Genomic DNA, 27,340 nt, shown 5'->3' with positions numbered 1-27,340 from the left:
AGAGCAACATTAGTTGGGACACTTGGTATACAAGGTTTTTTTGTTACGGGCAGTTTTGTTCCTAAAGTGTACAGATTTAAAGCAAATTCTCAGACATATGTGGACCTGAGAATAAGGAATGCCTGCTCTGCAGTTCAGAGAATGTATTTTCTAGAAGAGAAACTACTCGGTAGCTTGTATAAGTGACCTAGAGGTGCAACCAGCACTCACGGATGCTGAGGCGTCTAGGAATTGTATGCTCTCTTGGAACATGATATGCATGAAGCTAATCAATAGATACAGAGTTCTGAGCAATGGGCGTCACTATATTTAAAAGGATTGGTGCTGCAATAAACCTACTTGTATTCAGTTTGGCATTGACGCAAATTTTTTTTTTTGTCTGTTTTATGACACACCTGCATCAGCCTTGGATTTATGATAAGAGTTCTTATGCTCAGTTTCGAATGTACAAAAATACTGAATATATGAAACCAATTTTCAAACTTGCACACACCACACACAAGCAAAGTTCAGAGTGCACAACCATGTTCAAGAATGTACTGTGGCAATCAAGTATCTGTATGGTCAGAACAGCACCAGGACAACAGCTTTCTAGTTTTTCAAGAAGATTTTCTTGTAACTGAGCCATGCTAAATGATGAAAATGCATACATTCCACACGTAATACAAGAGAAATGCTTCCCGTAGTCAAGAGTAGTAATAAGTGCTATTTAGCTACAAATCCACAGACAGCTGTGCTCAGAAACGGGAAAGCTCATGAGACTCTGCAGACATGTACAGCACATGGCAAGGAAAAAAGGCAAGCAGCTTTGTTCAGTAGGTGTGTACATTAAGAACAGTCACTTCTTGGTACTGCACTCTTCATCAAACTTCCACAATTCATCGGCTATGTCACATGGGTCTCTGCCAGTTGTGACAACGTGGTATGGTATTAACTTGCCATCCTCCTTGTAAACTGGGAGAAAAAGAGAGAGAAATAAATGGGAATAAGCATTCAAAAAAGGAATTCAAAAGCCTAAGTGTCACATGTAAACTTGGTCAAGCCATACAGTATAAGGCTACTAATGCTATGTTAATATGATTCATTGCATGCAGGCTGCCTACTAGAATAAAATTTCTTGCATCATCTCTTATTTCACAACACTCAGACACATTCTAACATCAGAAAACCAATGTGCTGTTAGTGGAAAATTTTTTTGTGAGTTGCAAATAAACTTGGCAAAAGGATACATTGCTGTGTAATGCCACATGGGGAAAACACAGCAAAATTGTGAATACAAAATCATGCCAGTTTCACAATAGGTGCTTGTGCAACAGCTGTGAAAGCTAAAGTATGCTATTCAACTGCAGTATGCATGCAATTCAGGGCTGGCAAAAATGCACCAAATTTTATCTTAGATGTAGGTAAAGATGTGTGCACTTAAAAATTAGTGCCTGATAAATATGCTTAGGATTGTATCGACACCTAAATTACACAACCTTCAATGCAAGCACAGCTGTAATTTGCTTACAAATTACGTAATTGAATGTCCTTTTTTTGTAGAGCAAATATTTTGTCCTTTAAGCATGTAAGCATGTAAGCATGTAATTTTTGAGAAAATACTGCTACACAGCTCGACTTAGCAGATTATTGGATGAGATTTGCAGCTCTTGATACTACTTTACATATGTAGGTTCTCCATCCAAGTGTGCCACCCTGTGAAATTCTTGGTGAAAACCTGGTTTGTCAGCCAGACACTACTCTTCATGACCCTCTGCACGCGTGCTAGTGCAAAACATTGTTTCATAATGAGGTTTCAGTGTTTTCAGTTTAATCTGAATGAAACTGAAGAGATAAGAACAAGTTTTTTCCCCCAAAATTAGCTTTCAAACGAAAAGGGTCAGTGAAAGCAAACTGACTAGATAGCTAAGAGGGCAATCGGCACTAAGCTGCAACCCTACTTGCGCTCAGATACAATGAGCCTGGCAAGGTCAAACATCAGCTTGCCATCCACGTGACTGTTGCATTTTTTTTTGCGTTTGTTTTGACTACTGCTGTGACAAAAATGAGAAGTGGGGATCGAGGATCGCTCGTCTCATTCCTGCAGTCCTTATGCTGCAGCCAGCAAGGTCAATGAACTGGGATGAGATTTGAGAAGTGCTTGTACACATGGTAACAAGCACTTGTGTACATAATTTTTTTTCTGTGTTACTAGCTCTATACCTACATACTGAGTGTGCAAGGTATTTAAAGAGGCCCTCAACACTTTTCAAGCCACTGTTATTCGGTCGTGGGTTGGGCAGATGATGGTTGGCGAGCTAAATGCAACAAGAATGGCAGCAGTAGGGGTACGCAGTCCGCAGTTACTCAAGTGAGAAATTTCAAAATACAAGAAAAGAATTCATGCCCTGAACTCAAGTTTTGCGTGGTTTTCTGTACCAATTTTTCTCAACTGCTGATGTAGCCCCCTCACTGCCAATGGTAAGAGCTCGAAGCACCTACATAGCGGAAGTTTGCACTCCATGGTTACCTGTATGTTCTATGTTCACAGACTACAGTTACTCCGGTGTCTTCCATTGCCAGGGCAAACAACTACCTTTGCACATTCTACCCCACTTCATGTTTGCCATTACTGATCGAGGAAACTGGGAGTGCACCTCTTTTTACTTCATAACTGGGGGGAAAAAAAAAAGGTGTGGCAACAACTATGCACCATGGGAAGAAACCTGCACCACAAGTGAGAAGCGAAGCTTTTGTGCTCAGAAGCCAGAGGCAGAACAGCCAGCGCCCCTATGGTGTTTTGTAGTTGTGATATTTTTTCTTCTTTACGACTGTGTCCATTTACGTTAGTATAAAAAGTACAGCAAACAAAAATAAGTTAAAATGGTTATTTATCATGTTTTTGCTGCAGTGCAGTGTTTATCTGCAACTTTGTGTTTAACCAATCACGGAGGAGCGAGTGGTGATGTCAATGATAGTTCTCCAACTGCCAGTCTAAGCAACCTGCAACAGAAGGACGGTGGCTTCAAAAGTGCTTGAGGGCCCCTTTAAGAACATAGCTTCAAATTGTCATAGGCAGTAATTAACATTCTGATTCTATCTGTCTCAGTGTTTGTCTTCCCCAGCCTCCCGTCACCTAGCCAGCCTAATTATTCCACGGTATCAGCTTCCTTGTTGAACACAGGAGGTAAAGGAGTCGCCTTACACACAGACTGCAGCAACTTCGAGATTGTCACCTTTGTGAATGCCATGAAATACTTTGTTTTTAGGGTGAGACAAGAGGCCAATTATCACCTGTGACAAAAAAATAAGGGCTGCCAATGGGCAGATGCCATACAGGCGGAGGCATTTCTACCAGAAAATCGAGGCCATGGCGAGTGAGAACCCAGAAAAGCCAATTATGACCATTGTGGAGCAGCCTCATAACACAGCTTCAGCAGCCAAGTTTTCTGTGCTGAATATCATTAGGTGCCACTCCTAAGTAATGGATTTGATTGCTCCCACAAGGCCTGCACATACCAAGAGTGGCTGGCTAGGAACTTCTGTAGCCCTGCCACCTTCAATGTGGTGTCCTCATCCCCAATACAAACATGCTATGCTGCTATGTATGCGTAGTGTCACTGTGTAGGAGACTAACAATGAGCCACAACATGCTAAAGGCTGCTATTGTGGAACTGCTGCTAAACATCAAAACGCACTACCTCACCCGAGCATGTAGCCATTATCAAAGCTGAATTCAGTCACTAATTGAGGCCAAAGATGGTTTTATTCATCAGACCTAGAAAACAGCAGTACAAGAAACATTGTAAAAATTTTTGGACAAATATTTTGATTCTTGCTCAATAATATTGTTCCTATTTCTGAAGTCATCATTATGTCCTCAAATATCCCGCACACCTGGTACTATTATGAATAAAGCCTCTGTTCGAATATCAAATGCACTTTCAATTTCTTCATTCCTGCACTGTCACACCGCTATACGACATGCCCTTGATAGACTGAGCCTCAAAAACTTTGTTATCCTTTGTATTGGGCACAACTATTGTGTTAAGGGATCTGCTACTATAAAGCATGCTTAATCTTCAAGAAAATTTGTAAGCCAGGTATTCCCCGGGAAAAAAAAAAAATTCATGAACGATTACGATACTCCCTAATGCGAAACTTGAGCGCAGCTCTATAGACAGTTTTAGTTTAGCGTACGCAACTATAGCGTACGCTAAGCAGCGCACTTTTTCTACAATTTTAGTTGGCCGGCGATATCTTCGGATCTCAGAGGCCATATGCCGTCGTTTCGGCTATTTCGCACCTGTAGCGATAGGTGGCGCTGACATCTCGAATGTTTCTTTCGTTAGGCTTCGACTCGTTCGAAATGAGAAGCGATCTCGAAAACACCACGAGGTTATCCATAATACTCTGTCATCGAAGCGGCCTGAGACTAAGCGAAAGCCGTTGACACAGTCATTTGCTACGAACGAAGTGCATTTTACAAAAGCAACCCCAAATTCAACTCGAAGCGGGCAGCCCGGACCACCGCCATGTTTCCCGCAAACTCCGCAAACCACGCAAAAACTCTAACGCTAACTCGTTTACGTTGCGTACGCCCGCTATACCCGCTATTTCGTTTAGCGTTCAGCGCATGCGCAGTGACGACCCGCTATTTTTTAGTGTACGCTATACTAAAACTGTCTTATATGTGTTTTCATTTCGTGATATGCTGGCTGTTGCGGACAATCTGTTCGTGCTGCACGTTGCAAATGGAGCGATATGTGGTGCGACGAACCTCGCTAATCTGGAGATCACGAGAGGCAGCGCATAGGCGAGATTCACAGCAGCCGCCGCAGACAGGCCCCCCAGACGAAGTGCACTACTATGGCGCCATCTTATAGCCATCATCGCCGCACAACGCTTTTCTTCTCACGCTTTTGCCACACCCTCCTCCTCGCATTTTTCATCACCCGCTGCGCTCTGCATTCACTTGGTTACGCTGACACTGACGCTTGCCGCAGGAATAGGCACTTAAGAGGTGAGCTCTGAGACAGTAAATTCAACGTGAAATTATACACCGACAAAGCGAGCGAAAGTTCATCCAGAATTATCCCCTTAAATTACAGTGTACACAAATGTGCATACCAAAATAGCTCATGAAAAGCAAAAGCACACATGAAAATGTTTCAAATATGTTGCATAGATTAGAGACACTTCTCATTAGCCGTGTGCTGCAAATGTAGATATGCACTGAAGGGATTTGACTTCTTCGCAGGGCTCGAGATCGCCCTCACCAGGAAGAGGCAGCAAGCAGTAGTTGCACAATTTGGCACAGCTGTTCCACCACTTTTATAAAAAAATGCATCCCGCATGACTGTGATGCTTGTAGGCTCGTCTGTACAACCTTCAAAGGACTATAGATTAAAACAGATATTTTATAACCCGAGAAAAAGTCAATTTGCCCCTCTGGCTGCACACCATACCTTGTAATACCTTGCAGGTACATGAACGGTCACTGAGTAAGGGGGCTTACATTGTAAGTAATGCAGAGCAATTATTGATGGCACAGGTAAACATGAACACATCTCGATGACTGTGGAAAGTTGCTGTCAAAACATTGGAGTGAGGAAGCGCAGTAGCAACAGCCAGAGAATTTACCTTCGTGCTGTCTCTCGCTTCAATGTGAATTAAATATAGAAAGCAGAGTGCATACGAAGCTACTGGCACTGGGCACACTTTTTCCACATCGCAGATCGCTTTCAAGACATGGCGCCCACATGGCCGCACCCTAAGCAGCTGCCACCAGGTAGATCCCCCTCTCCCTCGCCTCCCCCCATGCCTCGCACGCAAAAAAAGACTGTGCGCTTCTGCCCTGCCTTCCTCCCTCGTGCGCGCATTATTGAGCCTCGATCGTCGGCTGACCCTCGCAAATCAGTTGTCAGCCTGCTTTGACATGGCAAAAGTCCGTTTTATATGCCCGATTTTTACAAAAATTGCTGCTAATTTCGTCCGCTGCAGCCGATAGTTCGTTGTAGCGTGGTCTGTTAAAAGCGAACTTTGTTGCATTAATAAAATAGGTAGAGAAAACTAAGGTTGAAATATGGTCCATTATATCCGAAAGTCTGTTGTATGTGGGTCTGTTGTAACAAGCGTAGACTGTATAGCGTCAATGACAGCCAAATCAAAACAAAATACTCTCTCGTGTAAAAATAAGCACTACAGCTGGCCAAAATTGGGCTCCTTGTTCAATGCATATTCCAATCTTATTTTGTTCACTTCAGACTTGGATGCGTCTTTTGCAAACTTCACTTCTTGTGTCTTGTTCTGCTTGTCTATTTGGGCACATACTCGATGGAACGTACTCATTCTGGGGGATTGTCCAAGAATGTTCACATACCCAGTGGCACATGCCCAGTTACCTATACACATACCTATAGGCCCAAGTTGTCTATTTGGACGTGTACTCACAGGCTAGCAGAATAAGAAATATTTTAAATTAGAAATATCTTTCACAGGTTATGTACTCATACCTGTTTGCCCTCACTCACATTCCTACTTGTACCCACTCATACTCACCAACACTCACTTGCAGTCATAGTCTCTTCCATTCACACTTACTGGCACCCACAGATGCTCATACTTGCATCCATTCTCACTCACCAGCACACACTTGCATACTCATGTCCATTCACACTTGCTGACAGTCACTCCCATTCATACTAAAGTTTGCACGTTGTCTGTGTCACTGACTTTGCTATGTACAGGGTGGTCCTTTATGAAAGGGAACGCATGAGTGCGTGGCCTGTGCTTTGCGGAGGCTGCTTAGAGCGTCATTAACAGGCAGCAAGGGGAAGCACATCTGCTTATAGTGTCATCTATTGGCAGCCAGAGTAATAAGAAAAGGCCGATAGGCAAGCGATTGCTGGACTCCCTCCCACACCACGTGAATGCACTACGGGCAGGGCCTGCAGCGCAGCGTCTACTGCTAGCAAACCACGCTCGGTATGCTAGTGAACTGGAAATGTGGAAGCGCCAACATATGCCCACTAGTTAATAGGCACTCCCAGCGTATATTAATGCGCAAGCATTCTTTGGCGAGTGGCCCAGAAAGATCTGTCTGACACATGAAAAGTGTAATGCCCTTTATCTGCACAAAAATGCGTAATGTGTGAAGTTACGACATTTAATCATTATAATTATGTAAATGTACATGATGTTGGTAGCTTTCTAAGCGATAAGGAATAATTGAAAAAATAATTGATCAGAGAGAATACCCATTGGGATACATAGGGTCCATAGAAAATGCATGGGAAAGCCTATAATAGTAGGGGTGGGCGAACTTCAAATGTGGGAGTAGCCATAGTTTCCTACAATATACTAGAGGCTTTCCTGGCGCTGCAGTCGTTGTCCTACCATGGCAATGATGGGAAGTATATGGATTTGTCTGATTGTCGTGCTTCTGGATTCAAGTGTTCTTGTGGCTTTGTATATTACGCTATATAAATCTTATTGTCGTAAATTTCAGAGCAATCTATACTCTTCAAAGTGCAGAAGATGCCATGAACACACACAATTGCTACTAATTGCAACGATTGAGCTTGTCGAGGTGGCCAAATCAAAACGCGCCAAGCGTCTCGAGGCACTGGCATGCCTACGATAAATTTATCGAGGCATTTGACATCACTTGTCAATACGTGCCTCCATGGCTTCATGGTTTCAATATCTGCCTCCTGTGCTAGAGGTCCTGTGTTCGGATCATGCTGTCGGACAATTTTAATAATGTTTAATTACTTATTACACAGTACATTGTTGAAAATGACGAGTTCACAAAGTCACAAAGCCGTTTGAAGCCAGAAGGACGAAGTTTAGGCAAATTCATGTGCTTCCCATAATTCCCATGCTGGTACAATCGCTCCCTTGCAGGTCCCGTAGACACTAGCGCTATAGTTTTCTCTAGTAATTATTGCATGAAACTCTATGGGGGTGGCCAACTGAAATTTGGAGGTGGGCCAACTTGAAATTTGGGGGCAGGCTTATACATACTTAGACAACTCCATCAAAGGGAAAAATTGGCACTCACCCTCCAGTAGAGTTTCTGCATGTTTTGCGGTACGCAGCTCTGGCTCCCCACTTCCCCGCATAGTGTGACTAAATCTCAGCTGCTTCTGAGCAGTTCAGGAGAGACAAGTGCAGTCAGACCAAACTTTAGCTTAGGTAATAAAATGTCATTATTTCATTAATTACGTGTTAATGTTTGGCTAATTTTATATTGACATTTGCTTAATCAATTAATTAGCCTTAATTAAAGGTATATCAGGGCCCACCTGTATAATTAATTACAATTAAGATTAGTTAAGTCAAACTAACCTCAATGTACCCTTGATTATTCTTGATAGCTACATTGATTTAACCTTAGTAACTTGATTAGTCTAATAATTTAACATAAATTTATTAGCCTCACTATTCTTAAATAAGGCAACGCGAAATTGTGATCACCGATCCTCAGGAAATATCTAACATAATGAATGAATATTTCCATTCTGTATTCACCCACGTTGATAGAGTCATGGAGGCTTCTCCGTGCCAAGTGTCAGACTTCATATCTTTTGAAGGCGTGTTTTCCTTATTGCTTAATGTTAAAGAAAAATCTTCTGGGGGGGCCGAATGGCATACCAAATTCTTTTCTTCGCCGTTAAGCCGAGCCTGTTGCACACATCTTAACAGCTGTCTTTTCTTTATCTATGAGCACAGCAACCTTACCTGATGACTAGCGTGTGGCTCGTGTCATTACAGTCCACAAGAAGGGTGATCGCCTAAGCATTGAAAACTATCGTCCCATTTCGTTGACATCCACATGCTGTAAAACACTAGAACACATCATCGCTCATTACATAACTAATTTTCTTGAAACTAACAACTTGCTCTCTCCATTTCAGCATGGCTCTCAACAGAAATTATCAACATGTGCGCAACTTTTAACAACTGTTCACGAAATCGCTCCAACGCTTGATTCTTCCGGACAAGTTGATCTTATCTTCCTTGATTTCAGTAAAGCATTGATCGCGTCCCTCATGGTAAACTTCTCGGAAAACTTACTAAGCTCAGCCTTCCTACATTTATCATAAACTGGATAAGAGCCTACCTTTCAAACTGTAGTCGGTTCGTAGACGTTAAGGGCCATGCTTCTACTGCATTACCAGTTCCGTCCGGGGTACCTCAAGGAAGCATACTCAGCCTGATTCATTTCCTAATCTATGTTAATGATATAACTAGCACCATTCACCCACACGTTAACGTCAGATTGTTCACAGATGATTGTCGTCTTTAAGGAGATTACTTGCCATGAGTTCAGTTAAGCACTAGCTTAGCCAGACTTAATGAATGGTGCACCACATGGTCTATGACCCTAAATACTGACAAAACTGCCTTACTTCGTGTCATGAACAAAAAGCAACCTATGGCATTTACATATTGCATCAATAGTACACAAATAAGGGAAGTCTCCAAATATAAATATAAATGAATACCTATATAAATAGGTATTAAATACTCAGGCATAACGATTACAAACACTCTATTGTGGTCGAAACACATTGCGAACGTTTGTGCATCCGCCTCCTGAAACCTTGGCTTTCTGCTTCATAAACTGAAAACAGCACCTTCAAATTTATAACTTCTAGCATACAGAACTTATATACTGCCAAAAGTAAAATACGCCTCAATAGTATGGGACCCCCTATTACATAAAGGATAAGCATAAGCTTGAAATGGTTCAGAGGCGAGCAGTACGGTTCATTTTCAACAAGTTTAGGCCCACTGATTTGCCGTCACAACTAATGACCGAAAACTATATCCCTACCTTAGAAGCACGAAGAACTGTGGCACGACTAAAATTTATTTGCACAATGTATGACAAGTCACTTGAACTTAATGGACGAACATACATTCAACCTTACCTGTCACGCGCATCTCGACACCGTCACGCTCACAACTTGCTCCCTTTCCGCGCAAGCACTAACCTGTTTAAAACTTCATTCTTTTCTTGTACTGTTGTTCAGTGGAATGATCTACCCTCAGAAATTTTCTCTGCTGATAATTTTGAGCAGGCACTACTCATGTATTTTGCACAGCAATATGGAATGTTTTTTTTCCCTCTTTTTTTCATGTTATTTTTACTATCGCCTATGCAAGTGCATTTTGTTCTAGTGTGAAGGTCAGCAGAAACCCCAACTTGTTATTTTGATATGATATTGACTATCCCAGTGCATTTTTCTGATGGTGTGAATATCGTCCTTTACAGTACAAAAAGGCTAACTTTTTTTTTTTTGCTCTTTTCCATTTTCTGTTCCATATGTCTAGCACAAGAGCACATATTATTCTTGTCTTAAATGAGTATTTGCAGAAATACGCCAACCTGCTTGGTCTGTACAGACTGCAGTATGTACAAATAAATAAATTACCCTCAATCAATTGCCATTACACTTAACTAATTTTATTGTAATTCATTTTATTAGTCTTTATTTACCTGAATTACACTTATATACCTCTTCAGTACTCGCTATACACAGTCACAAGTCTCAGTAGTCATATGTAGTCATGCACTCTAAAAAAAGTTTACACCCTTTGGGGCTTATCTTGTCCCCAAGCAATAATCATCATCTGCCTTGCTTGCGTTTCCTCTCTTGAAAACTTGGCGCTCGCTACTTTCCTGTCGAGAATGGTGTGTCAAGCTGATAACGTGCAAGCCGCTCGTGACTAGGAAGTACCGGGCTCGCAGCATTAATGAAAGGAAATGCGGGCGGGCAAGATAGATAACGATTATTGTTTGGGGACAAAATACAACCCAAAGGGTGTAAACTTTTTTTAGAGTGTAAGGCTATACTCGCGGACAACTTTTCTTGGCCATGAAGCGACGGCTACGGAAACTAAGCGCGCCTCTTTCACCGCTGCTGGAAGTAGGCCTGCAGTTTTGCTTTAGTTTTCTTATGTGGGAAATACAAAACAATACTTTTTTTTGTTTTTTACAGCACCTAATTTGAAATGGTACGTAACATTCACCAGCCAGCTATTGGTATTTTATTGTATATTTAGTTTGCTCTTTCGAGTTTTCGCACACCCGAGACTGTCGCACGTTTTGCACATTCATCAAACACAAAATGCCGCCCGTGTCTTTTGGCGATTGTTCGTCGCTTGCTGTCCTGCTAATCAACTCCCCTGAAAGGCTGGTGGCCAACCTTAGGAACAAAAGACTGTTGAAGCACACAAAAAAGATTGTCCAGCGTCTGCGCGGAAACCAAGCGAACCCATATGGGAATCGCAACCATCGGTATGTACAAACGAGCGAGCGAGCTGACTGCTGCGCCGGCTCGACCAATGCCAGCCTTGGTTGCACGTCCAAGTCCTAATCGATGTCATACAGCTGCTTCGGAGCTCCGACGCAGGCTGCGATGCTCGCTGTTCAGAACTTGGAATGCGAATAAACATTGATTAACGCCAAGTTAATTGTATCTGCCTTGACTAAAGTAAAGAGGTTAGCGAAACCGAAACCATTGCCAAGCGCGCCCGGACTACATTGCGTACGAATACAGTCATTTGCAGAAGCTCCGCCCCTGTAGCTTTCGCTTCATAGCCAAGAAAAGTTGTCCACGAGTATAATACCTCTGTTACACTGGACGTTTTAATGTCATTCAAACCAAATAGCATTAGCATCAAATTACATTATTCGGTTGCTACACAGCTATATTTAATGCCATAAGAATCGAATGACTTGCTGAATCAAATGAGCTCGAGAAACTCATTCAGCTTCGAAGTGAATGTGTACTCTCTACCCCAGAGACAAGGCAAACTATGACATTGCCTATGACATTGAGCATTTCTAATATGAGAAGCATTCATGTAAACTGGTAATTAATTTTACGTGGTTTAAGGCATCTGTCATTTTAACTAGACAAAAGCTGTATGGCAGGCTGTCACAAAATGTTTTTACTCTCTACCTCAGCGGCATCTAGCAGCCGTTGCTTCACTAGTCGCCCACACTGTAAACAATCAGGCGCCTGTATGCACGTGTTTTCGGCGTCTCGAAAGGCATCTGCATCTATTTGACGATTGAGCCTCTTCCTCCGATTAGTATGCTCTGGTCGTGATGCAAAGCACACATCAATTACCCGCTTCACCTACTGCAATTGAGCATTGTCGTTCAGTGCTGCCATGTGAGTCATACTGGGTGTATTCCAATTCTGGCCAGCGTCAGAGACAGTCTACATAGACAGCTAAGAAGACTGCCGAGACAGCTTCCAGGCCATGTAATGGAATGCGTTCCAAACTGTCTGGAAGACGGATTAAAGATGCTTCTGCGACATGACACCACCTCACAGCGACAAGAAAAAGTTTAGAAAAGCAAGCATTATTTCTGTATTTTATGTCTTTGTGCCTGCAAATCTATGAAAAACATGATGCAACTTACAATAAGGGCGCAGGAAAGCATGTCTATGTTTTCTTGCGTGCAGACGACCTTCCTGTCAGTTTCCAAAGTGTCCTGCTCAGTCCCCATCTTGTTTGGACAGGAAAGTAGCCTGCATTGTTATTGACTTTGATGCTGTCTTCACGAAGCTGTCTACATTGACGTCTTCATGAGGATTGGAACGAGACTTAAGATGGCCGCTGTCTACTTAGCCATTTACTTTGCTGTCTACGGCGAGTATTGGAACACAGCCATTGTTTGTCTTCAATTTATCGGCTATGGTACAGCGGCTAGAATTGGGAAGTGGGATGAACGCACCGGCTCGCGCATGGCACTTTGGGAGGAAACTGCCAGGGGGCACTGCCACACGCATACACGTCGAAAATTTGGTTGTGTGTGTGTGTTTTTTTTTAACCTAGGTAGGACCTTAGGCAGTATAATAGCAAGAGCTTGGTGGCACAACCTACCGCCCCGTTCAAAAGGGGGACGCTCATAACATCCATCCATCCATCCATCCACGTAAGGCGGCTACCAGCTGCAGCGCAGGGGCGCTGCTTGGAATGCGATCATCCGCACGCGCAGTCTAACATGCAATAACAAATAAGAAAAGTTCGCAATATATATATATACTTGCTTGTTCGCGGCTGCAAATCGCTATACAGTACCATAACCCCTTATGCATTAAAAGGTGCCAAGGTAACAATCCGATTGAGCGCGCGTCAATGGTAGAATGCCGCTTGCTTTATCCGGTTATTGAACGCCAAGCAAGAAAATTCCCCAGTGGTAACTCAGAAGCAAACATTTTATTTTCAACACACTGCTTACACAAACAACTCCTTTTTTGAAGAGTGGCTTAGAATCCGTTTAAAACTAACCATTCTCAGCCTTCGATGATGTTTTGCTACACGACGCACCTGAGCTGGTACTTCTTTTTTTCCCGAGAACAAAAAACATTTTGTTTAAATAGTTCACAAGCAGTTCAAACAGAACATTGTCAGCCTCTGCTAAGTGACGTGCCTGAGCTTGAGGTGCTTCTTTTCACGGGAAGGCGCTCTCAGTTGAGTGCTTTCGCGTAGAAGTGCAAACGGATGACCAGAAAAAATTTTGTAACCTGGTTGGTGAGGTTGGGGACACTCTGTGCACAGTCTAGCATGGCGTCATTTTTTTGCAGGCAGGAGACAAGCTTTTCCAAGCTGCCACTGTGCAGCTCGTTGTAACTGAACCACATCGATAAAGTAGTTTCAAGGGCATCTACATATGAGAAGAGCTTCTCAGAAGGGTATAGGAGGCCCCGCAGAACTTGGTGAACATCGCCAGCTGTTTGTTGGCTTCGTTGCCGGAAACAAGGAGCTCGTCGAAGCATTCCTTGCACGCAGTCTTCAGGACTGTCTTGCATGCAATTACCCTGCCATGTAGAAGACTAGCCGCAAATCGCTCATCTTCTCAGGGTACTCATGGTCGGGGAGCACTGTGGACTTCTTTATCATGTGAGAAGCTTCTTCTACCTTCCCACTATGCCTTGCATCCTCACTACTAAGGAGAAAGGTCAGATTGCCCCCTTCACAGTTGCCACTGCTGGGAGCTTTGACCAAGTCGTAAAAACTCCGGCAGTTCACAATGAGCAAGAATTGGGTGCAAGTGGGATGGTCGTTGCAACCAGAAAATTGTCCCATGATACCAAACAATTTCTCGGGGCAGTCTTGGCTCAGCTGGCACATCAGCAGCTACTTAAAGCCAAGCTTCTCACTAAGGTACTTCATTAGATCAAGCGTGGCCTGAAGGGTGACCCTCAGCCCCTTGGCAGTGCTTGCAGAAAGAAATTCGACTGGTGAAGTTCCCGCGTGAGCCTCCCATCGGTTTAGGTAGTCTAATACATCCTTGATGTCCCTTTCATGTGCAGAGTCAGGTTTCAACCCTTCAGATGGAATCCATGCTGTCATAGCTTTTACTAGCTTCCACATCAGCAGAACAAAGGCTTGAGTTGGTGTGGGGTCACCCCAGTGCTCCTTTATTTGCTTCTTGTACAAAAACAGGCCCCGAAGCACCCGCGGACTGAAAAAGTGCAATGCCAGGTTTACCTTCATCTTTTCAAAGTTGTTAGGGCTTAGATGGGCAAGAGTGATCTTCGGCATCACTTTAAGGGTAAGTGGACACTTATACTCTTTGTGTGCGGCTCTGATGTGCTCAGTATAAACAGAACCTTCAGGTCTTCTGTACCTTGCTTTAAGAAGGCCATTTCGAGCACATTTATCAGGTGCGGAAAATCCGAAATGAAGAGGTGTCTTCCACTGTCAACAGAATGTGGTGCAGATAGCTTTATGGACGTCGAGGAACCAGAAATACCAAAAAGGCGCCACATTGAACGGTTCCATGAAGCTCTGTCCGCCGTGATATATTCCACCTGCAGCCCAGCGTTTTCTGCGAGCAACACGGCTTCTATTAAGATCTTGCACAAAAGTGCAGCCTTCACATTTCCCCTGGAAGTGAAAACTCCGAGTATCTGGTGTCAGGAACCAGTGAAAGGCTGAAACATGATCACGAGAGCATGATTTCAGGGAAGATATTTGTCGTTTTCCAGTGTGAATTTTCCCAAGTCCACCAGGCCTTCCACCTTTCCCTCCTGCGCCAATATTCAAGAACTCTGACAGCTTCATTTCGTCCACAATCAGGCTGGCGTGGCATTTGAATTCCTCCAGGGATTTTGTTTTTCTTTCAATCCCTGTGATTCTTTCTTGTACTGAACCCATTCTTGTACCCAAGAACCCATTCTTGTATTTCCGCATGTGTACCTTCAAACAGCCTCTGCTTGGGAGGATGAGTATGCCTTTCCGCCAGACATGCTCGTAGAGCCTCGGCCTTTTCATTCGCATTATTACGCAATCAAGCAACCAGTCCAGATTGTAGTACAAACCTTTCGTTGATTTGTGGCGAGCAGCTTGAAAGCATTGATAACAGCAAGTCATTGCTTTGGTGGAAGGGCTTGTAACCGGTCTGCGAGGATACCCTAAAGTTCTGCACTTTGTCTCTTCAGTTTCTCAATAGTTTGAATGTAAAGTGACAGCTTGGCTTTCAGCCAGCAAGTGGTTTGTGCGTAAGCTCTTCTACACTTTGAAATTGCTGCAGCAGAAAAAGAAATGAGTGCTACTTCCCAAAGGTCAGGGTGCGAGGTGTTACTGAAGCAGCAGAGCTGGCGCGACTCGCACAGCGCAACATGTAAACGTCAGCGCGCGCCCCCTCGCAGCTCCTCTGTCAGCGGCTTCAATGCGCCCCGTAGGCACTGCGTGCTGCTCACCACACTTCCCATTCTAGCAACTGTAGCCTTACATGCATGTGATTTCATTGAAATGATGCCCAATATTTATATCAAAATAAGTAGATTAACTTTTCAGACATTCTACACATACCTTGTTTACTTTTCTCACCAACCTTTTTTTGCAATGATCGCCATTGATATCATGACCGAATGACAGATTTTTCCTGTGTAGCCCCACCACGGGTTGAATGGCATTCATTGCACCGAATGTCATTAGAATCTAATGACATTAAAATTTACGGTGTGACAGGGGTACAATACTAGCAGGCGCTTGCTTATCGGTCATGCCTGGTTATTCTAGCACCCAATAGATGACGCCACAAGTGGACGTGCTTCCCCTTGCTGCCACTTGCTGGTGCTCTAAGCAGCCTGTGCAGAGCACAGGCCACATGCTCGTGTGTTCCCTTTTATAAAGGACCACTATGTACTTACTATAACAGGCACTCACTCCTGTTCATATTGGCATCCACTCAAACTCGCCAGCACTCGCGCCCATTGATACGTCCCCACCATATGTCAATGGCTAACACTCTACTCATGCCTGTGAAAAGAGCATGGAGTGTGTATGAATCAGTTGTGAGTGAGTATGGCAACCTATGCATATACCAAGTGCCACATAGTCAGTGGCCCAATCATATACTCAGCCAGCAGCAAGTACCTGCAATGTGGGAGGAAGATGCGAAGAAACTACACTTTCTGTAATCGGGACACAACTGTTCTTTGGTTACAACACAAGAAGGTCAGCATTTCCATTGCCCATGCCATGCAGTGAAGCAATTTGACTTTGTAAGACAATGGTCGACTGTGCATTTCTTTCACAAAGGTCTTCAACACTCTAAAATTGGCTACAGAAATCATCGATCACCGGTGATAGATCAGAATAGGCCTGGTTGCGAAAGAGTTGATGCGAATACAAACAAAATTCAGGGACAGTCAGTTTGAGTGGACATTAGTATCAACACGAGTGGCTGTCATGAGTGTGAGTGGGCGCAAGTACGTGTATGAGTGAGTGCCAGTGAGTGGAACGTGACACAAGTATGAGCATGAGTTGGTGCCGTTGAGTGCAAATGGAAGTGACTATGAATGCAAGTAAGTGTTGATGAGCATGAATACGAGTGTGTATCCGCTTATTCTACCAACTTATGCCTAACAAGTTCATTACGATGCCACATGCTAATACAGTCGACTTCCATTAATTTGATCCTGATAAGACCAGCTAAATTTATCAAATTATCCGGTGGGTCGAATTAAATAATGTGCGGAAAGATTGCCAAAACACACACTGCTGATTCATTCGACAGTATTTGTCCAATCCACCTTTTTCATGGCTTGATGCCGCATGCGCCCTGCCCTAGCGGATTAGTCGCGAAACGTTTTGGAAGGCACACGCCTGCAGCCACGCAGCCTGAAATCGGCAGGAAGTCCCCCGAAAATAATTTTAAAATAATAAATAAATAAATAAATAAATAAAAATGCGGACGCGCACAGCAGCAAACACTTATGACGTGTACCACGTTGCAGCTCCACTGGTAGCTCTATGTCGGTTCGGTGCTGAAAACGTGTAGCGAGAGACTGTAACTCCACTTTAAAACAGAAAGTGGCCAGGGCTTCATCTGGACTGCACCATGAACCATGTAATTGCAGCCTTGCACTGATGGCTAGCAAATTTATCGAAAAACCACTGCATTACGCTTGAGCAACACTTAAAAAACATCAAGTTGCTGGCGAAGTCTACTTGCAACGTAGGCCCTCTCTGCTAGTGGTGGCAGCGCGTGCCTGACTTCATGTACTCATTTAAGGCCCGGTAACATTGGGTCAATACGAGACCAACGAGACCAAAAAGACGCTGACGCCAAGCCAACTATTCAGCACAGCATGTCGCTGAGACCATTTTATCATAACAGGCCAACTACTACGCAGCCGATGGGCACAAGTTGTAGCACGAAGGGCTTGCTTGTCAATGGCACCGACAAAATCAGCGTACCAACCATGATCATTTGACTGAACCCCACGCAATCGGCAGTCGAACCGATAATGCGATAACCACTGCCCCTTCACTTGTATACTATATGATTATTTGCACTGAAAATGTCGAGACATGGCTTCAACATTGAAATGCAGAAGCTTCAGTCCTCTAAATCTCTGCACATGAAGTTTGAGTCAGTGTTGATCCTGTTTAGCGAAAGTTGGATTAGGCCTGGCCTCGTTGAGTTTGTACACCCGCTACTGGTAGACCTGAACTTAAAGATAAGCTTCTACGGCAAAGGAGACTGCTATTATAGTTCAGTTGTGGCGCAATAGTGATTTGATAACTACTCTTTACTTCACATGGTGCGTAAACAATAAGCGGCAAGCAGTGACACAATGCAGTGCTAACATCTGTCCACCACCTTTCCCGAAGGCTGCCGGTCGCATCCGCTACATACGGGCGAGTCTGTAGGTGTTGTTATGCTGACATTTCTTAATTCCAGAGAGGCACTCTTTACCTCTCTGTGAAACAGAAAACAAATGAGACTGCATTTGGTACAGCAGCATAAACACTCCACAAAAGTGTCATCGGTAGCATCGGCGTTTTTGCGAGACAACTACACAGCCCATAAATAAGCGCTTATGCCGAGCACAGTTTTCTCTAACACTTTATGGCAAGCGCAAACTGCAAGTATGATGAAGTTAAAGAAAAACGAGAATAAGTAATAACAGCCTGTAATATATGTGTCTGAATCACAGTTGCCGTAGCTTAAGTTGCTCGGCCAATTATATTGACTCGTGCCAGGGTGGAACAATGCAACTCATATGCCCATATATATTTGTTTTGCTACATTTTGACATTATTTCATATCACAATGCGCCGTTTCCACAATATTCGAAGCTAACAACAATGTGTGGCTGTAGAAGTCGACAAATGCACCCCTTCAGCAAATCCTACCTAGAAGGCTGCACTAAGACTTCTTGAATATGCAAAATGTGTAAAGAATGCATAAAACAAATACAAAAAGCGAGGTACAAGATCAGACATTAGCAACAACAAATTACAAGGCAGACGCATCGGCAAACGAAACTCGACATACGCTTATGGGCAGCACTGTTAGCACCACAGCGCACTCAGGCCTGCTCACCCAGTAGTCAGTGCGTGCTACAAGACTTCCAGCAATGACATGCTGCCCCAGAGAAGCCATTAATAATTATTTGAGGTCCACGAAATGCATAACCGACGCATACTCAACATGGACAGAGATACACAAATCAGCCGGCGAAAGGCCCAGCCCCCTTCCAAAACGTTTCCAGCAGAGTGCGGAAGAGGGCAGCACAGAAACATGAAAAAGGCAGACTCTAACAGGCCTCCCGAATGAAATGTGCACCCGCTCTTTATTTGTCAAAAGTAGAAAACTAAAGTAGAAATGACATCTAAAGCTCCCAAAGGAAGTAAAAATCTCATGTGCACCCAATTTTTTATCGAGAAAGATAGCCAAGGGTCAAATTTGGATTGCACAATGGCAACCAGTTTACTTTGCCGCAATGCAGCTATGTTATGCGGTAAAGCATATAATTGCCGCAAACTGTTTTGGTTTCGTATCTGCTAGCACCGCAGCGGCAGTTTTTAGCTCAATTGTTTTAGAAAGAAGAAAAAGGCACATGTTAGAATGGGGTAAACATTGCAATCTGACATTGTGAGCTACCGTTATTGCTTGAAAATAGGCATTTTCGACAGGAGATATTATGAATGTTCTACACATTCACTGGGCCCTACGCTCTGCTGAGACATGCTGCCAATAAAGGGGTCACTACTGGGGTCACAACAGAGGTGAAGCAGGTGGATTCTGACTGTTCACATTCGAATTATCTGGCGAAGGCTAATTTTTGGAACGAAATAATGAATGCTTGGGCCCATAAAAATTCATGGGCACCGGTCAGGGCTTTCAGAATTAACCGGAGTCAAATTAACAGAAGTCTACTGTATAAAACCGCTGCTTTAATTCAAACCTCAATGCAGTTGAGATGCTCGATTAAAAATGTGTGCACTTCTCAATTCTAGAACTCAATAGTCCAACTGCTTTCATCCATCAACAGAAAACCACACAGAGCCAGCAATTCTGACTTAAAACAAGGACTAGTTTTCAAAAGAATGTACAACTAGGCAGGTTGGCTCAGGTTCATTATGATGGCAGCACAGAGAAAAGTATACAAGACAAGCGCTACACAGCGCAGTTGTTAGTTCAATGCTAGTCCCGAGTACTTATCTCTATGTTGCCGTCCATTTCGCATTGCCATCATAATGAATAGTTTTCAAAGGTACAAAAACACAGACTTATGCATGGAAGAGTGATCCAAATGTTCAGCTCATAAGAATGTTCTGCCCAGTCAAAAGCAGTTTTGTTTGGAGGCTGCTCAGTTTTGCTTTACTGCAGATGTTACCACGCAATCCTGTACGTAAGTTAGTCGTATCACAGTACCTGCAGAAAGGATCCCTGATGTCGGGCAGTGTTGAAGGTCCACGCTTAGGATTTTTGACAGAAGCTTCGCTTCTTTCCTGAGAGTAGATTAAAACAAAGTAACTCAGTTAGCAAAGTTAGCTTTGTAATGCACATACACAATGTATTCCATAAAACACACTACAATGCTAAAAAGCACAGTCTGAAAGAAGCATAATGGCTAGTAATAAAACTGTCATGAAAAATATCTTGTGTATGGGTATTTGTATGTGGCTGCTTGATTAGAAGGAATTTGAAACAGGGACCTTGAGCTAAGTGGCACAATGCTCAGTGGCAGAGTGCCACTGTGTGTATGACAGGTAATGTACATGCAACAAAGAAAAAGGGCAAATTCACTGCACTGGATGGATGGATGTTATGAGCGTCCCCTTTGGAACAGGGCAGTGGGTTGCGCCACCAAGCTCTTGCTATTATACTGCCTGATGTCTAACCTAGGTTAAACAAAAAAAGAAAAAAAACACGAACTCCCACAACCAAATTTTCCGATCCCCTATTGCGAACTGTGCTTTTGTACGTCTCCGCTTTTTGTCGTTTCCCTACTTTTCTTCCACCAATCCTCCAATCGCCTTTTACTTGCTTTGCTTGCACTCAACTGCAAGCAAAGTGACCTCTACTGTTGGTTTCTAGAAACTTTGCCTGTGTGTCACCTAACGGTGTGTTTTGAATACCTGGGGTTTTTGAGTTGACTTTCTGCATGCCCTCAATCCCTTCCCTCTATATATATAGGGCGTCCCAACTAACTTTAGCCAAGCTATTCAATGAAGAAAAAACGGGGGGGAAAAAAACAGTGCAATATATAATTTCAAGACCTGCCGTGTTCGGTCACCAGACCTCTAACAACCAAACGCCACAGGTCTTGTAGCAAGTATATCTTGCATGGTGTCTTTTAAATTATATATATATATATATATATATATATATATATTTTATGTTGAACAGCTTGGCTAACACTAGGTAGGACACGATATGCATGCTGCATACGTATGCTAGTGAAGGTCCATTCGATTTACTCCACCACTCAGTGAGCTCATTTGCACCAGTTCAGTGTCAGTTCCAAGCTCATGCAGTATTGACCTGGCACCATAAGCCACTAACTACACCTTCTGCAAGGGCACAGGATTCTGCCACGAAGCCTCCACTATGTAAAACAAACCATAATGGTCAGGTGCTACCATGCTGCACTGGTGAAATGAGCAGCCAAGAGCAGTACCCCCTGAGCTAGTTCATAAACTGCAGGCAAATCGAATGAAACATGTTCTCCTGGCCTACCCTTTCTTTTGGTGCTTTGGAGATCTTCTACACAGTCTTTGAACAGCTAACATGAACTAACCAATGCTCACGTGAACAAATAAGTCTGCAAGGGTCTCATGCTCACCTATGTAAGCGTTCCTCTGTATCTCTTGGCAGAGCTGGACAGACTACACTGTTCAGTACTACTCAGAAAATTAGTCTCACCCAGGAAAGAATACCTTGGCCCACACCAGGCAACATAATGACATCCAATGTGCTGCGGCACAACCAACCTTAGTGCCTCACTCTCTGCGGTGGCTTTGTCACTATCCAAGGGCTTCAATGCATCAACTGTCGCAACGTCCGCAATCTGGAGCTCCTTCAGGCCACGGATGTTTCTCTTCATCTCCTGCTCGGCAACCAGTTTGTGCTTGCTGCTTGCAGCAGTTTCAGCCTCCAGTCTCCTCTTTTCAATTGCCATGTTCATTTGCTTCAATGCCACTTTCCTGCGTTCATCTGCCTCATCCTTGAGTGATTGTTGAAGCTCTGTAGACAGAAAGAAAATTAAAAAAATAATAACAAGATGACAAACTCTGGCAACAAGGTAAGGCAATAGTAAGACAGAGTAAGCAATCATTTCCAGATGATCCTCAAGCTACAGGCATATGCAGTGACCACACCTGATAAAGTGCTGCTACAGATGGTGATATGACTATGTTATGTTTTTTTTTTATATTTCTGTGGCTGATTGTTGTGATACTGAACTAAACCTTTAGAGCTTATCCAGGATTGCTATTTGTCACATCTTTTTCTTCGTTAGAAATATAGTAGCGAGTTGCTGAATAAAAGACTCATTGAAAATTGTGTATGGCACATCTGAACTCTCAGGCAGGAAGAACTGTCCCACAGCATTGCACCGAGGCACCTAAAAATTTGCAACCAATAAATGCATGTTTCATGAACGAATTCAGTGAAAACCTGCATGGTGGTGGTAGATTCATGGAAGGGTCAAGGAATTGAACCAGCAATCAATCATTCTAGCAATTCAGCCAACCAGGATGCTAGAAGTTGGCCGCACATGCAGGTGAATGAATCAACTTGAACAGCAGGATTACTACTAATGACCTGGACAGAGTTTCAATCCCCTGAGCTAGGACAAATATTTAAGTGAAGCTTTCTACCAAACCCACGTGGACATTACAGACCCTGGATACTGCTGCTATCTTGTCGATTAACTCAACAGAGGACAGCACACATGTGATGAGTTGGTGTATGCATATAGCTATCTGTACTACCGTTAGGGAGATGCCGGTCACCGGCTCTTTTCTTTATGGAATTATACAACAATAATTGCTACATAAATATTCTCACTGTAACAAGTACATGTCTTCAAGTGATTCCCTCCTTTAATAAGGCAAATTGATTTCTCTGGCTCTTTTGTCTGTTTTCGTGGTTTCGCTTACTTCACTGAAGGCACATCATCTTGCACAGCCAAGTTGCGAGGTGCGGTCATCACTGAACATTCACTTTAGGTGTTTGAGACGTTTATGCTGTCGCTGTGTTGCGTTTCTCCATTGCCTGACCTGATGGTTGCAGGGAACACATCGCTGAAGTCTGGTGCATTTCTCTTTTTGAGATGCGCCATTTTGTCTTCCTAGCTCACCAGAGTTTTACTTAGACTGACTCCCACAGTGCATGGGATCTGCATAATTTTTTTTCAACAGTGAAGCTGTCTTTTATTAAACTCGTATGAGATAATAGTACTGTTATATATTAGGGTGGCTGTCTAACTTCCCTTTATTGCATGTGTCTAAAAAAAAAAGCATATACTGCCATTTTGGGTGTGTACTATTTGTAACAAGTGCCTTTTGCTGCTCAGTTGAATTTCAAAGGCCGGAACCATACACAAACTGAGTGTTCGGTGAAAAGGGTCTAACATTCCAATGCCACACAGTGGCTACAAGAAATGCCATTGTGGAGGGCTCTGAATTATTTCTGACCCCCTGGGGTTTGTTATGTACTCAATGCTTGGTGCATGAGCGTTACCCGCTCTCCTTCAGAATACAGCTGACACCACTAGAAAATTAAGCTGTGACCTCAAAATTGGATGTCCGAAACATGGCAGCTACATTTTCATTCATGTTTCTAGCATAAATGAGGCAGAACAAAGCCAGGATTAGGAAACACTGTTTCTTCTTTAGGCTGGAAACATGAATGCTGTCCAAAAAGTCCAGCTGAATATAGTAACTCAGGAAGACAGTTTGAAACATTTACTCCTGAATATCCTTTCCTTTACTCACTGCACTACTTAGCAATTCAGTGTCAAATCTCTCAGAATGGGAACAGAGGTGGCTATCTACAAGAACTTCAGCACGTTGGAGTCAGCAGTTGAACAGCTGCTTGTCTGACATCACTAGCCAAGTGAAAAATCAAATACTTCTGCTCATGCTGTGCAACCTCTGCCCTTTCAAGGCAGTGTGTGCATTGATTACTAATTACCAGAAGCTAAAATAATGTAGTATGTAAGACATGTCCACTCGAATACATGGCTAGGGGTTATTTTTGTATGCTTCTTTCCCACTGCGTCGCACAAACGTGCAGAGAGTAGCGGCTGTGCTGTGCCTGCACTCGTAGATACAGCCTTGCGGGTTGCTCAATAATTTTCTTGGTATACGAAGGATATACTAGCACTCTGCAGCGGTTGTTCGCACTCCCTCCAATGCGCGGAGGTCCAGGACGTTTCACTACTCCGTGCATGACGCTTGTCGCACGCAAGAAAGCATCCGACCGTCCCAAGCAAAAGAGCCAGCATAATTGCAATTTGTGAACGTTCTGCGAGGGTTTTTAATTATTCTATGCCGTTTCACCAAAACTCAGTACAGTGCACGAGGCATGTTTTTCTCCAAAATAAACAAGTGGCGTAAACAATCCTCACCGTTATGCAGACTTGTCCATGTTTGCCTATAAAGTTCCATAATTTTTTCCAGCTCTGCAAAATGTTCCGACAGCAAAGCTTGCTTAGCTTTTACGTCTTCCATGGAAGCCATAGAATAAACTGAATCAACGCCTGCTGAAGAAGATTACATAAGCATAGATAAGCTGGCTGCTCGAAGAGTTCGAATCGTCGCGCTATGTCGCGTACCGAGCACCGTACGCCATGAGCGTCCTGAGTGTCCTCATAGAATAAAGAACAACTTTACAGAAGGGAAACTGTACCTTCCGCAGTGGTTCGAAAATAAGCAGCGGCAGCGCATGGAACTTACCTAGGTGGACGCCAGATGACGTTGCTAAAACAGGAAGCGGAAATGCGCATTTTTTTTAGACCATTATTCAATATGGCCGCTTGTATTCGTTCGTACGCGCCGTACTCGCCTCGGCTGCCGCGTAGCCGGTGCGTTCTAATTGCCAGGAGACCAAAGAGCCTCTACTGACGCCCATACAAACAAGCCACAAGTGAGTGAACAGAACGTGCGACTTTATTGGCAGAAGACAAGCAGTGTATGTACATTCTCGTGCAATAGCAGAAATAAAATTTGTATGTCGAGATACACTGGAATCTTCGACGCGAGCTCGTAAACGGCTCACCGTCGTCGTCACACATGGCGGTCTAGCAACGAGCGACAACCAGCGGCTTATGCAGATTGGTCAGTGTCCCGCCTGTTTGCAGCGGCAGTCGCCGTTAAAGATGAGCAACTTGCACTGCGAAACAATCGGGTGAACCAGGCATCTGCTGCCGCAGCCAACACAGCGACATGGACTACCCGGCATTTTAGCCTTAACTCCTTTCCAACCTGCACGTTACTTTTCTTTCGGAGGCCGCTAATGTGTGGCTCGCACTTGGTGTCCCACATTGTCTCAATATGGACAAGTCGCTTTCGTGGGCATCACCTTCATCAGCCACTTTTGCGGGCCTTTGCACCCAACTTCACACACGTCGGACCATGCAAGCACGTATGCCGGTCTCCGTTCGTGCTTAATCGCGGCCGAGAAAGGCAACAGGCACAATTTGCCCATGGCTGCAGCAGGAAAGGCTGAACGTGAACGGGGTGCACATATCGCGGTGTGCAAATTGGGAGTCTATGTCGCTGTGCAGATTGCAGCAGCAAATGCTTACTTCGAGAAACTGCTTTTCAGTGCAACTGACCAGGCCGCCACATCCGATAAGCATAACACGGCGACCGTAACCAAGTGAGATAACAGCAAAAATAAACGGCAATCATTCACCACATAGTGTTCAGAGAATACGTTATACATTGGCTACAAACCACATGGCAACAGTGAGCATTCACATACACGGGTCTCTTAGGATACATTCAGCCGCCTACTTACAGGCATAATGCTTGCCTTCGTCGCATGTGGTGGTCTGGTAATGAGCGACAAACAGCAGTACAAACAGATTGGACAGAGCGTCGCACCTGTTTGAACCGACAGTTGCCGTTGAAGATGAGCAACTTCCATTGCGAAGAAATCAGGTGATGCAGGCATCTGCTGCCACAACCAACACAGCGAAATGGACTATCCGGCATTTTAGCGTTAACTCCTTTCCAACCTGCATGTTTCTTTTCTGTCGAGGGCCACTAATGTGTGGCTCACATTTGGCGTCCCACTTTGTCTCCATATGGACAAGTCGCTTTCGTGGGCATCACCTTCGGCAGCCATTTATGCGGGCCTTTCCACCCATGTGGCTATGAACTTCAAACACGTTGGACCATGTAAGCACGTATGCTTGTCTCCGTTTGTGCTTAATTGCGACTGAGAAAGGCCGCAGGCACAATTTGCACATGGCTGCAGCAGGAAAGGCTGAACGGGGAGCACGAATCATGGTGTGTAAATTGGGAGTCTATGCCGCTGTGCGGACTGCAGGAGCAAATGCTTACCTCGAGAGACTGTTTTCCAATGCAACTGACCAGGCCCCCACATCCGATAAGCATAATACGGCGACCGTAACCAAGTGAGAACAGCAAAAATAAACGGCAATCATTCACAACATAGTGTTCAGAGAATACATTATACATTGGCTACAAACCATATGGCAACAGTGAGCATTCACATACACGGGTCTCTTAGGATACATTCAGCCGCCTACTTACAGGCATAATGCTTTCCTTCGTCACATGTGGTGGTCTGGTAACGAGTGACAAACAACAGTACAAACAGATTGGACAGAGCGTCGCACCTGTTTGAAACGACAGTAGCCGTTGAAGATGAGCAACTTCCATTGCGAAGCAATCGGGTGACGCAGGCATCTGCTGTCGCAACCAACACAGCGAAATGGACTATCCGACATTTTAGCATTAACTCCTTTCCAACCTGCATGTTTCTTTTCTGTCGAGGGCCACTAATGTGTGGCTCACATTTGGTGTCCCACTTTGTCTCAATATGGACAAGTCGCTTTCGTGGGCATCACCTTTGGCAGCCATTTTTGCAGGCATTTCCCCCCGTACGGCTATCAACTTCATACACTTCGAACCATGTAAGCACATATGCTGGTCTCAGTTTTGAGCAAATCATGGCCGAGGTAGGCCACAAGCACAATTTGCCCATGGCTGCAGCAGGAAAAAATGAACGGGGAGCACCAGTTATGGTGTGTGTACACTGGGAGTCTATGTCGCTGTGCGGACTGCAGGAGCAAATGCTTACCTCGAGAGACTGCTTACCAATGTAACTGAGCAGGCCCCCACATCCGAGAAATGTAACACGGTGACCACAACCAAGTGGGGCAGCAAAACAAGATTCTGCAATCTATCATTCAGTGTAGCTTGCGCAAAGACCCAGGCTATCGAGGAAGAAGAGCAACCATCAACGAGACTAGGAATATGGAAAATGAGAAAGCTTGCATTCAAGAGAGAAGCCACCCTGCTCTGCAAGCATTGAAGGCCAAAA

At 44.0% G+C, this 27,340-nt stretch overlaps 1 protein-coding gene across 3 annotated transcripts; it reads right to left on the bottom strand.

Annotated features, from left to right (window-relative positions):
- Positions 1 to 783: 783 nt before the first annotated feature.
- LOC126546300 (uncharacterized) lies at positions 784 to 24,628 on the bottom strand. 3 transcript variants are annotated; one of them, XR_008608531.2, is made up of 5 exons: positions 24,393 to 24,628; positions 21,751 to 22,003; positions 20,189 to 20,265; positions 12,892 to 12,975; positions 784 to 954 (listed from the first exon to the last, which is right to left on the bottom strand). XR_008608531.2 is itself a non-coding variant. In XM_055061525.2 (5 exons), exons 1-4 carry the CDS (start codon positions 24,502 to 24,504, stop codon positions 12,451 to 12,453), a joined length of 528 nt encoding a protein of 175 aa, XP_054917500.2. In that variant the 5' UTR covers positions 24,505 to 24,628; the 3' UTR covers positions 784 to 954; positions 12,428 to 12,450. The 3 variants fall into 3 exon arrangements, 2 of the variants coding, with proteins under 2 accessions (XP_054917500.2, XP_050050435.1); XM_055061525.2 differs by lacking the exon at positions 12,892 to 12,975 and adding an exon at positions 12,428 to 12,536; XM_050194478.3 differs by lacking the exon at positions 12,892 to 12,975.
- Positions 24,629 to 27,340: the final 2,712 nt, after the last annotated feature.

The sequence above is a fragment of the Dermacentor andersoni genome, chromosome 1 (genome assembly GCF_023375885.2).
Source record: "Dermacentor andersoni chromosome 1, qqDerAnde1_hic_scaffold, whole genome shotgun sequence".
Taxonomy (NCBI): Eukaryota; Metazoa; Arthropoda; class Arachnida; order Ixodida; family Ixodidae; genus Dermacentor; species Dermacentor andersoni.
The sequence above is the reverse complement of the archived record's forward strand: the minus strand, read 5'-3'. Positions and strand labels throughout refer to the sequence as shown.